At 41.4% G+C, this 12441-nt stretch overlaps 1 protein-coding gene across 2 annotated transcripts in view; it reads right to left on the bottom strand.

Moving 5' to 3' along the window:
• Positions 1-12441, bottom strand: part of SNX25 (sorting nexin 25) — a 97090-nt gene that overhangs the window by 54101 nt on the left and 30548 nt on the right. For both annotated transcript variants that reach the window (XM_059685662.1, XM_059685663.1), the window contains exons 3-5: positions 10253-10469; positions 3251-3423; positions 1824-2010 (exon numbers count right to left, since the gene is read on the bottom strand). In XM_059685662.1, the coding sequence (XP_059541645.1) occupies positions 1824-2010; positions 3251-3423; positions 10253-10469 (577 nt within the window). The remainder of the gene's footprint in view (positions 1-1823; positions 2011-3250; positions 3424-10252; positions 10470-12441) is intronic.

The following is a 12441-nucleotide window of genomic DNA, read 5'->3' on the forward strand; positions in this document are numbered from 1 at the left end:
TGCTCCTGTTGCTGGCAGGTATAGAGTTGGAGGAGCCAGTGGTAAAGAGAGGTTAGCAATCTGCAATATTTTATTTTACTCTTATTTACAGGGTGGGGCAAAAGTACATTTACAGTTGTTCATGTGATAAATAATACAATAGTTAACAAATAATACAAGAATAAACTAACTCTATGTTTCATGTATTCACAACTTTAAACCTACTTTTGCCCCACCCTGTATTTATCTACAGTCACTGATAACGCTACGGAAGATGAATGTCCAGAACAGGCACATCCACAAACACAGGAGTAGAGCAGGGGTGATCATGAGCTGGGGGAGGAGAGGAGTGGAAAGGGACTGCTGATGGGGACAGGCTTCTTCTCAGGGGGATGAAAATATCCTGGAATTACCGGTGACGGCTGCGCAGCCTTTGAATATACTAAAACCCGCTGAGCTATACACTTTAAAATGATGCGTTTGATGGCATGTGAATTATCTCAGTATTTGAGAAAGCCACTCCGCGGCTGAGCACATCTCCTGCCTGGAAGTCTCCCGGTGCTCAGAGGCCTGCCTTCCCGGGACCCCCACAGAGCTATCCTTCAATGCTGCCCTATTTTGAGAGCACGAGGAAGTGATGTTAGAGAAAGATTTAAGTGCTCGTGCTGTTTTTGTTTCATCATGTATTTATAGAGGGAAAGAGGAATGTGTAAAGTCAGAATTTCTCGTGATGTTGGCCACGCAGACGGAGGCGATCCCCGACGCGCCTACGTGACAGAGCGGGCTGTTTCCATCATCCTGGGCAGAAGACACCATGGTTTTGCTGTTAAAGGGCAATTCTTGCTGAGATGCTTATTTTCCTGCTGGATGGTGAACTGTCAACATTAAGCTATTTACAACATTTCTAATCCTGAGCCTTTGATCAGTATGTTTTGAAGATAAACCATTAATTCTTACCAAATTCATTTATAACATGAGGAACTGTCCTCAGATACAAAATGACAGATGGTGGAGCACCCATAGTAGTACTAAATAATTAGCTCTAATTTTAAAGATTTTTGTCAGCTTTTTGTAACTCACCTTAATGTTGACACTAGTTCAGAGGCACATAAGAAAAATGTAAAATCCTCAAATAGTCCAAAAATGGAATTTCAGCCAGTATTTTACTTTTCCATCAATGACTTACTAAAAGTACTTAAAGCAAAACGGCACACCAGAGCGTCCTTTCCCCCCATGTATTGTCGTCCGGGGACACTAGACACAGGGTAACTACAGACAGGAGCCTAGAAAGCCTGCAAGCTGCACGGCACCATGTAATCACACTTTGTGTGCAGATACTTGCTGTGAAAAGAAAAATTAAAAACACACACACTCACCCCTAAAATATCTCAAGTATAGTAAGTGAGACTGAACTTTCCTACAAAAGAGACTCCTGGGGTATATTTCAAATGTGCTTTCTCAAACTATTAGTCAAGAATCCCTTATTTCCAAACCTGGGCCTCTGCATTTCCTAAGAAAAAGGAAAATCAGTACAGTGCTCTGCAGTGAATTTTATAAACACATCATCTCCTTCCAATGCTTTCCTAAGGTAAGCATCAGAGCAGCTAGGCAGACACTCCTAACAACTACACAGCTCTCAATCTAATTATTTGAAAAACATTATACTTTGAAAAATCTAATTCCACTGCTAAAGGAGAAGCTGGATAAATTTAGTTATCACTAAGTGGTAAGATTTATAGACTTCCTTTATTTCTGCTTCCCCGGCAAACACATTTTTCTTTACCTAACCAGGCAGAGGATGATAATGAGTAGCTATTATCCTGCTATGACTGAGGACCAAGTACCTTAGCTGCTTCAAGAACTCAACATCCGAGTTGCTGTTAATGAGCTTGATGAACTCTTCGTAAGAAGGAGCATAGGTGTAGGCTCTCTTGTGATGTTCGTTCGCGTGTTCCCTGCGCTCCAGCTGGGCGAGCAGCATCTGGTTGATGTAATCCGGATTGCTAAGGAATGCCACCATTGGCTTCAAGACTGTGGGAGAAGAAAGCACAGCTGAGAAGGGCAGGGCCCTTTAGAGGGATTGTTTTTATATCATAAAATTGAAACTACATTTGGGAAACATCTTTAAACTACCCAAATGGGGAACATTCAAACACACACATACCCACATGTACAGCTGCCTAACTATACCAAATTGCTAACAAAGCTATCAAAATTAAGTACATCGATTTTCCTTTTATTTCTTTTCTAAGGCTCATATGATCTGTCTGCTAAAAGATGAAAGTCAACATTCTCCCAACTGCTGAAAGTGGACCTGAGGGAGGGAGTTGTTAAAAAGTCGATGGCACTATTACAAATTCACTCTATTAACTTCAGGTTCAAAAGTTCCCCTTTTCTCTGTGGTTGATTCGATATTAGCTAATGGGCACTGCTGGCTAATCTTGAAATAATAAATGAGATATTCAATCAATGCATATCAAATGCAACATTATTTATTTGAAAGTCTAAGATAGGAAAAAATCTCTCTTAGGTCATAACTTCTTTCTTTTTTCTTATCCTGGCTAAGCATTTCCCTGGATACACTTTTTTCTAGTAATCACATTATATTGTGGTACGGTTCCATTTTTTATTTATTCCAAGCTCACAAAATTACATATTACATATCAATGAATCTTTTTAAAAAATATTTTTATTGATTTCAGAGAGGAAGGGAAAGGGAGAGAGAGAAACATCAGGATGAGAGAGAGTCATTAATCGGCTGCTTCCTACATGCCCCCTACTGGGGATCGAGCCTGCAACGTGGGCACGTGCCCTGACTGGGAATCCAACAGTGATTCATAGGTCGATGCTCAACCACTGAGCCACAGGGGCCAGGCTATCAATGAATCTTATAGCAAAGGCATTTTAAGTAGATGCACACTGGAGTTTGACTATAGATGTTGTTTCATTAATGTTTATATTATTGGCCTGGATAATTCAAAAGCTATCCCAAATGGGAGTTTCCCGATGGAGAGCATAGGGCTGGATATCCTATGTCATAATAAACATCAAAATGTACTCTTCACTTGGTAATGTTATATAAAATTGCTTTATCACATACGGACAAATGATGTCCTCTCTGAGCGACATTTAAACTTACATTGTGAAAGTATATTAATTCTCCTATGTCCTACAGTATGCAAGGTCCATGCAGGTGTCCTAGAAGTGTGTAGCCCAAGCATTGGCACAATTACCATCGCATTAGTAATATGAATGACTTATGAAAGTCTACCTTTTGTTGTGAGAATTTCTGCAAGCATTATACGTAAGCTGAGTGACTGGACATCCTTTGAGGGGAGGAGACAAAACACCAGAACCCGAGAACACGTCTGTAGGAATCTGACTTCTTCAGCCGAGTTCCTTAAGCATGCATGCAACACAAAAGGCCTCGGCTGTTCTTCTTGTCTAAAAAATAAATACATGAGAGAGGAAAAAGGCAGGGAAGAAAATTCTAGAGACAATTCAGTTATATGCCATTAGGTAAAAATATTTCAAATGGGCAGTACATCAGTTTTAATAAGTGTGTCCGCTCCTCAACAATACCAATAGTTAATCATTTTCTCTATCACAACTAATCTGGAAAAATACAAATGCATGGCCATTTGGGATTTCAAACCTTAAGTAGCATCAACAGTTATACATGCACTAGAGGCCCAATGCATGAAATGCGCACAAGGGTAGGCCTTCGCAGCCCCGGCTGCCTCCCAGTCCCAGCTGCTGGGGCCCTTGTGGCTCCGGCTGTCTCCCGGCTCTGGCCACCCTCTTTGGGGCAATCGTGAAGCCCCCGATTGATTGCCCTGCCGGCCGGTGGTCTTGGCCTCTCTCTGTGGGGCGATCATGGGGCAATGGCCGGGCCCTTTCACATCGCACCCACCTTGGCTGGCCTGGCTACAATGGGTGTCATGGCATGATTGTCCGGACGGTCGTTCCACTGATCTGCATATTATTCAGTAGATTTGCATATTACGCTTTTATTATTATAGATTACTCCTAAATCATAGCAGCAATTCAGAAAGGTATGAGTATTTCTTTAGCTAGATTATTTTAAATTTCCTATATCTTATCATAAATGTGATCTACGGCTTCACTTTTCAAAGAAAAACTCTAACAAAGCATAAGCCAGGGTACCAGCCAGCTGTCCTGACAGGGTGATCCTGGGATTAAAAAATCTACGGTATTTCCACTGAGGAGAGTCCATGACTTGATGCTACATAATTCAATGGCAAACTGCCTGCTGTGAGGCTCTTGAGTACTTTCCACCTAGTTTTGCCAACCCTGGCCACAGATTCCACCAGCACTGACCCGGTCCCCATCCAAGGGCCATTCATTTGAAGGATCTGAGTGAAGAAGAGTAGATGGAAGAACTTTCTATTCGTCCTTTTCCTACAGTATCTGGATAGTAATTCAAGAATGACTAGGAAGGTCATTTTTCCAGTGTCTTCCAGATAAAAGGTAAAGTTTACGGGCTTCTTACTGTCACTTCTGGCCAAAACTGGAAGAAAAACAAACCAACCACTAAACAAATGGGGAGGAAGCTTACTAGGTATTACACAGGAAATGAAACAAATAAATGCATAGTAGAGCCTTTACGACTAGTGCCTCTCAGAAGTAAACCTTTATTTCTTTTTGCATAAGACTAAAGCCCAGTCTCTAGAATATGTACACAAAAAAAAGAAAGGTTTCCTCTTTGTCTTCTCTAGCAAACTACAGGAATTCAAGCCTAATGAGCAAAGCCAACAAACAAACAGAGATTTTAAGAGAAAGCCTTTGCACATATAATATGTTGACTTTTTAAAAATGGCACCTTTGCCCTAGCCGGTTTGGCTCAGTGAATAGAGCGTCAGCCTGTGGACCAAAGGGTCCTGGGTTTGATTCCGGTCAAGGGCATGTACCTCGGTTGCAGGCTCATCCTGGGCCCAAGCCCTGGTTGGGGCTCCTGTAAGAGGCAACCAATTGATGTGTTTCTCTCACATCAATATTTCTCTCTGTCTTTCCCCCTCTCTTGCACTCTCTTTAAAAATGAATGGAAAAATATCCTCGGGTGAAGATTAAAAATAAATAAATAATAATAAAAATGGCACCTTTAATTATTTTAAACTCTAGCTATGCTGCCAGCTAGAGTTGATTTTTTAAAAAAATATATTTTATTGATTTTTTACAGAGAGGAAGGGAGAGAGATAGTCAGAAACATCGATGAGAAAGAAACATCGATCAGCCGCCTCCTGCACATCCCCCACTGGGGATGTGCCTGCAACCCAGGTACATGCCCTTGACCGGAATCGAACCTGGGACCTTTCAGTCGGCAGGCCGACGCTCTATCCACTGAGCCAAACCAGTCTCGGCTAGAGTTGATATTTTAATATAGTAAGATTTAGATGCTACTTTGCCATTTCAAACACTTTTAAGAATGATGCTTTATTTTAAAACTAGTGTCCCAGTGCAGACTCATGCACATTGAAAGGAAATTAATTAGAATATTTTAATATCACTATTCACCCTTTCTCTATAATAGAAGTGTCGACCAAATCCATGATCGACAATGACAGATCAAAACACACGTGTGCGATTAGCAGTGAGAGCTTTATATGTATCAAACATGCACGAGTCAGCTTAGCCTTTTATATATATAAATGAACTTGCTTAATTAGACCTGCATTTTGATTTAGCTAAACTTTTTCCAGCCCAGTGAAGAAGCCCAACTTCTCTTTCAGGTAATTGTCAGCAACACAGCAGTAAATATCAACATGAAGCAGATTATTATTGTAGATCATGCAGGCAGAAAAAAGGGTAAAATATTTAACTGTAGCAGTGTTTAACTATATTGTGCGCAGTGAGAAAACCTGAAGTCATTTTCAAGTTCCACCATTTCTTACTTCTTTTCAGTTGGGTCAAGTTTCTAAACTTTCTAAATCTCCATTTTCCAGCTAATGAAAAGAAAATAGGATCCTACTGAGTTTCCTATCTCCCTACTCCAGGACTTCTGTGAGGACCAAATGAGATGAGGCACGGGAAAACACTTCACAGACATTTGGTTGAACTGTAAAATATTTGCACCTGGCTATAAAGCAATCCGGGTTCCTGGGTTCAAGGAGGCTAGTCGCTAGGGAGAGGAAGCTGGGCATTGCTACGTGATATCATTACCCGGCACCCACAGGACTGTTTCCGTGCTGGGCTGTGGGCCACATTTTGCACCACAGGGTCTCGGCGGTGTCGAGTATTTGGTGGGGTGTTGCTCCAGGGTGGTGGCGGGGCCTGTGTCCGACTTGGGGGAAGCTGAGTGTTAGTTTGTCAGCGCCAGGTCCGCAATACCATTTCTTTTTAAATGGCCAGAGCACATCACAGCAGCTCCTGCTTTGAGAGTCTGTCCCCTGGTGGTCAGTGCACATCACAGCAACCGGTTGGAGGGAAGGACGGACACTTAGCCTTTTATATAGATAGATAGATATATGTTTGGTTAATAGCGTTGGGGAAAGTTGTCCAAAAAATAATACACTGTTACGAGAGGCTTCTTTAAATAATAGCAAAAGCCCTCTCAAAGTGTACACATCCCTTCTCTGTCCCTGTGGAAGGCAGATCATGACGAGCCTGATCCTCGACTTGCACCAATTCCTCGCCCTCCTAGAGCTAAGTCAGGGGAACACCTTCGGAGCAAGCCAGGCAGAAGGTTGGCCAAACAAGCCTGATCTCTGGAAAGGGAAAGGTGAATGCTTCCCGATACCCTCTGCCAGCTCTCTGCAGGATATCCCCAGGATGCTCCCTCGCATGCGGACATCAGGTATTGCCTCAGAAGCCAAGAAAGAATCGCGAGTCAAATGCCTGCTTCTGGGTCAGCAGATGTGCGTCTTGCCTTCTGGTAGATGTGTGTCTTGCTTTCTGGTAGATGTGCGTCTTGCTTTCTGGTAGACTGTAGCCCTAATCCTGGCAGCATCCTTTTTATTCAGTATGAATCTGTTTCCTGCACTTCCTTTTCCTTACTTCTGGGTTCTCATTCCTTGAATGAGGAAAAGGACTTTTTGTAAATGTCTTATGTTCACTATTACTTCATTTTTCCATCTACACCAAGAAGTATATATGATCACCACCATTTTATAGGTGAGAATATTAAAGATCTAAGTGCTTAAGTGAATGGTCCAAAACACAGAGGTAATAAATAGCAGAAATAACTGTCAAGTACAGATTATTTACTCTACGCCATAATCAGAGATTGCAAGGATGAGAGGAGAAAAAATTGCAGAGCTAAAGAAGGAAAATACGTGAATAAAAACATTATTCTTCCCCCTTAAACAGCATGCTGGCGCTCGACTGGTAAACAAAACACGGAGACTGTAAAGAGACTACACAGTTAAAGATGCTATCGATTTAATAGCACAAAATACAATCTTTCTTAGATTTTCCTGAAACCTACTGGAACAAGACAGATGGGACAAAGGAAGAGGAAGCAGAGGCAAGAATTAAATGTGATCTGGATGGGCTTAAAGCAGCAACAGAATGTTGGCCTGGCGATAAAACCAGGCTGACCAGAAAGCTGCCTCCACACAACAGCCTACCAGTCAACCAGAGGCTGTGCTGCTTTTATTAATGCAATTTATTATCCTTTTGTCTGACAGTGGAGCCTCCCAGGCTGCCAAGCCATTTCACACTCAGTGGATACCTGCACATTCGTGGAGATTTCTAGGACGAGGGCACGGGTTAGCCGGGGCAGGCAAGGACAGATCTAGCCAATGAGCCTGTGCTGTCCACCAGTCTCATATATGATGTGTAGAAGGTGACATTAGTTCTCCAGGCTTCACCTCCAGGGCACGCCATGATCATCTATATCAAAATGCCAGTGACCTATCGGCACTTTTTAAAATATCCATAATCCCAGGGAACAGTGATAGAGTCTTTTATTTAATAAGGACCATCAACTAGAATGTGTAGGCAGAACCCAGATATCAGCAAAATAAATCTACCCTGGGCATAAGACGGCTAGAAGCCCAAAGAAAAGGAGTTTCTCAAATGAAATCAATGCTCTATTTCTTTTACTCTGATGCTTTGTCTATAACATTTTTATGTTATTCACAAAAGCAGTAATTTCAGAATCTGGTAAATGTCTCAATGAAAAATATATTCTTATGTTAAAATTAGATAATCACAAAAATACTAATTTCTCAAACATTTGCTCTTCTCCCAAACCTAAATCAATCAGCTTTCTAACTGAATAAAACACTGATCTAAATACTGTCCTCTACTGGACCATAATTTAAATGATTTACTTTAAAATGAGCTCCCTCTGAATTCAAAGAAGTCTTGGCAGAGTCTGCCAGGTAGAACTGTGGAGCACTTCACACAGCAGCCCACTGCAGATCAGCAGGTGCCTTGGGGGGCTGCTGGACCCTCGAAAGGAAAGGCTGAAGCTTCTGAGACTCTGGGGAGGAAACCCACACTCTTACCCCTCACTTTCCTCATTAGTTCACATTCCCTCTTACTGGAAGTTAACTTCTTCATAAACAGCAATATTCAAAGGGTGGTCTGGAGACTCCTATGTGTCCCCAGGGCCCTTTCAGGGGGTCCCTGAGGGCAGAACTATATTCATAGGAGCATAAAAATGTCATGTTTTTTCACTCTCAGTCTTACAAGTGCAGCGGAGTTTTCCGGAGGCTATAGAATGTGCGATGACATCATCACTCTGATGGTTAATGGGAAGTGTATACTTGCACTTTAAAGTTTCTTAGTTTTAATATCTAATATGGTAAATATTGATAGATGTAATAACAAGTGGTGAATTAGTAAATGTTTAACAACCAGCTCTCCAAAGGAGGGGAAAAAAGCTCTGATTTGTAGCATTCATCCATTTCACGGTGTAAGCACCTCCACCCTGGCCAATTACACACTAACAACCTGATGTCACAGAACTCAGAGTCAGCTCCCACAAACCAGGACAAGCTGGCCCCAGCACACCACGAGATGGAACCCACAAACACAAGCTCTTTTAGGCTCTCAATAACTTTTAAGAGTATAGAGGGCTCCTGAGACCAAAAAATCTGAGAATCGCTGCCCTACAGTCATTTTTTCAAACCATGAGTTATAACCCACACGGAATAAAATAAATTTACTTAGTCTCAAACACCATTTTAAAAAAATGTTAAGAAACAAAAAAATATCAGTTATCACATATAATAAGAGTACTGTTTCACAAAATTGGGTCATGATATAAAATGTATTTCTTACTATGGGTTCCAGTTTTTACAAGTTTGCAAAACACTGGGGGCAGAAAGCTGAAAACTAATAGGCATGTGATGGCTGTGGGCTTTGGGCCCATAAACCTGAGCCGAGTAAGACTTTGGGAGAGAAGACACTGTAGGGAAAGAGGACGGCAGCTGCTGCACAAGCATGTTGAGCAACCAGGTCCACTGAGCACATCACAGGGAGGAACGGAGCCGCTTTCTGATAACGCACACGCCAGCCCTTCTTAGAAAAGAATCTGAGTCACCACCGGCCCAATAAGGGTGCCAACGCCCACTGCACAAACCTTTCCAGGGTGACCGTACAAAAGGCCAACGAGCCTCAGGCTAGCAATTTTCACAGGGAAACATCTCTAATTATATCCCACAAGCTCCAATATTAAGTTTCCTTAAAAATCAATTTTCAGGGTATGGTGATGCTATTAACACAGGACTCACACACACACACAAAAATGATTAAACTTTTCTAAAAATTTGAAGTCACTGACACTATAAAACCTTATGCTTAAATTTTTTATTTCTAGCCTTGCCGGTGTGGCTAGTGGTTGAGTGTCGACCAGGAGGTCACAGTTCAATTCCCAGTCAGGGCACATGCCTATGTCGTGGGCTTGATCCCCAGTAAGGGGTGTGCAGGAGGCAGTCGATCAATGATTCTCTCTCATCATTGATGTTTCTATCTCTCCCTCCCTCTCTAAAATCAATAAAAACATATTAAAAATTTTTTTTGCTATTTCTAGGTATCCAAATATTATAAATAATTCATGATAGTGCTGACTCAATAAAATTCTCTTCACTGTTTAGGTTATTTACAAAATTAAACAAGTCTATAAAGTGGTTTTCTATTACAAAGTTATTTTTTTAAATATATTTTATCATAACACTATAATTATTCCCTTCACTATGTCTACATTTCAAGGCAACTGTCGGCAAGACACAATATTCTAGAGTTCGGTCTTGACTGTGACCCCATGGGAAGAAAGGCAGGAAGGTTTTCATGTTATAACGTTTACCTGGCATTCGCAGCTTTCAGGTCACAGAAGTGGGTGAGCAGGGTTCGCACCACGTCGTTGCAGACGACTTTCACCACATCCACGTGGCTCAGTCTGTGGTGCAGCTGTTTGGCAATTTCCCAAAAGTCTTCCAGGAGCAGGTTGTAAAGCTGCCCCTCATCTTTGCTGAGGTTCCCATACCAGGACAGCACGTAATCTCTGTAACTGTAGTCAAACACTACAAGAACAAACAGAGCAATAAGAAAACTCAGACGAAGGAAGCAGCACCAAGACGGCATTTCCCCTGGAGACTGGCCTCCTACCACTGAATATTCACTGTCTGACGTATAAAGAGAGTAGAAAACAAAACAAGAAAAGACAATCTTCCCTAAACTCTTTCAAAATGAAAGATTCTCATCGAACTAGAAGTCCTGGGGTGTGGTGACTGGTGACCGTATGTCCTGGATTTTCTTGGACAGCCCAATTTTTAAACAGTCTCTCTTGGTGACAAGCCATCTAAAACGGAGCATCTTAGTGGCCACACCCTTACGGAGTGGACAGGTTATATCAATGTGTTGCCTCTCAGCTCCAAATTCACCCTTTTTTGGCATGCTTTGATATTGAAGCTCTACCCTGTACACACGTCTTTGCCAACTGACATAGTGTTAAGTCCATGTAGGAAAAAACGGGGAAGTCAATGAATGATTTTTTGCAAGAAATTAGGTCTTCTGAAAATTAAAAATGTTACTGGGCTTGAGTGTGATTTCTCCAAGAGCTCCAAGGAAGCAAAACATTTAGCCACATAACCCTGCTCCCACTGAAGGACCTGGGCTATTTATTAATCACTATTTATTTTACTAGCTTTTTTTCTTTCTTTTTTCAAACACCACTTGACTTGGTTTCACTTTGATGTGACCATACCTCATTTCCTGCTTGGCTTTGCTTGTCTACTACACATTGGTTTATCCCCAGGAATCCTGTGAAACAAAATGTAACTTAGGATCCTGACTTATTCCACACCTGGCACCCAAATGACTAACCCATAATTCTCAAATAATGCTTTAGCCTACGACTTGGTGCTCATTTTACTCACCTTGGCCACTACACACCAACTTTAAGTTGTTATTTTATTTGGGGGTTTTTTGCAGGAAGGGGCAGAGGGGGTCATGATTTGTAGAAAACCAAGTGGCAAATGGAGCCTCCAGCTCAGGCTTGGTATCACTCTGTGTGGAGACCCCCATGCCTGCGAAAGCCCACTGCTCAGAGCAAGCACTACTCATTTCTAATATCCTGTGACGGCTTTTTTCTCAGAACATCAACCAGGAAAGCGTATCCAATGCTTTTCCATATTTCCAGAATTTCTCAGCTTTATAACAATTTACAAAGTAGCATCTTAAATCCCAAAGTTCAAAAGCATTCACAGAGCATCACAAGTTTTTTTCACATAAGCTTGGAACAAATTGGGCTGAACACAGAAAGAAAAAGATGTAAAGAGAGAATTTAATCTTCTACGTTTTACAAAGAAACTAGACTTTTTACATAAAACTGCTATTAATGGCCTTAAATCATCCACTGAGCAAAACATTTGCATTGTAAGCAAATATAAAATGAAGCAGCATAACTTAAGAATGAGCACTTAGTGAAATGAAGTAATTTGTGTGGTCCAACTATATTTGTTCTTAATATTTTGGAACATATAGGAGATAACTGTATTTTCCTAGAACTATTTGGCAAAAATAAAAAATATTTTCTCCTTTAAAAAAAAAAAGTTTTGTTCACAGACACATACTAAGGTTTTTAGATATATCCTCAAAGTGATTCCATTGGCCTCAGTCATGCTGAGAAGATACTTAATAAAACTGAGCCTTATAGCTGAGAGGAATTACTTGCTAAGAACAAGGACGAAGAGGCAGGCACTGAAAAGAAGAAAATCTACCTCAATCTCTCACTGTTCATTAAATAAATATTTATAGAGGCTTCCAGCATGCAAGGTGAACCAATATCCGCTGAACACGAAAGAAAAGGCGAAACAAAAGCAAAAGCAACAAATGACTCTCCTAGGCCCTTCAACAATTTTCTGCTCACTTCCAGATATCCATTTGAACAAATAGCTGTTATGCTTCCTAGATTCGGCAAAAAGTACACACATCTCACCCCTAATTGGCCTATTCCAGTGGTCGGCAAACTGTGGCTCTCGAGCCACATGCGGC

Source organism: Myotis daubentonii, chromosome 2 (genome assembly GCF_963259705.1).
Source record: "Myotis daubentonii chromosome 2, mMyoDau2.1, whole genome shotgun sequence".
Classification (NCBI taxonomy): domain Eukaryota; kingdom Metazoa; phylum Chordata; class Mammalia; order Chiroptera; family Vespertilionidae; genus Myotis; species Myotis daubentonii.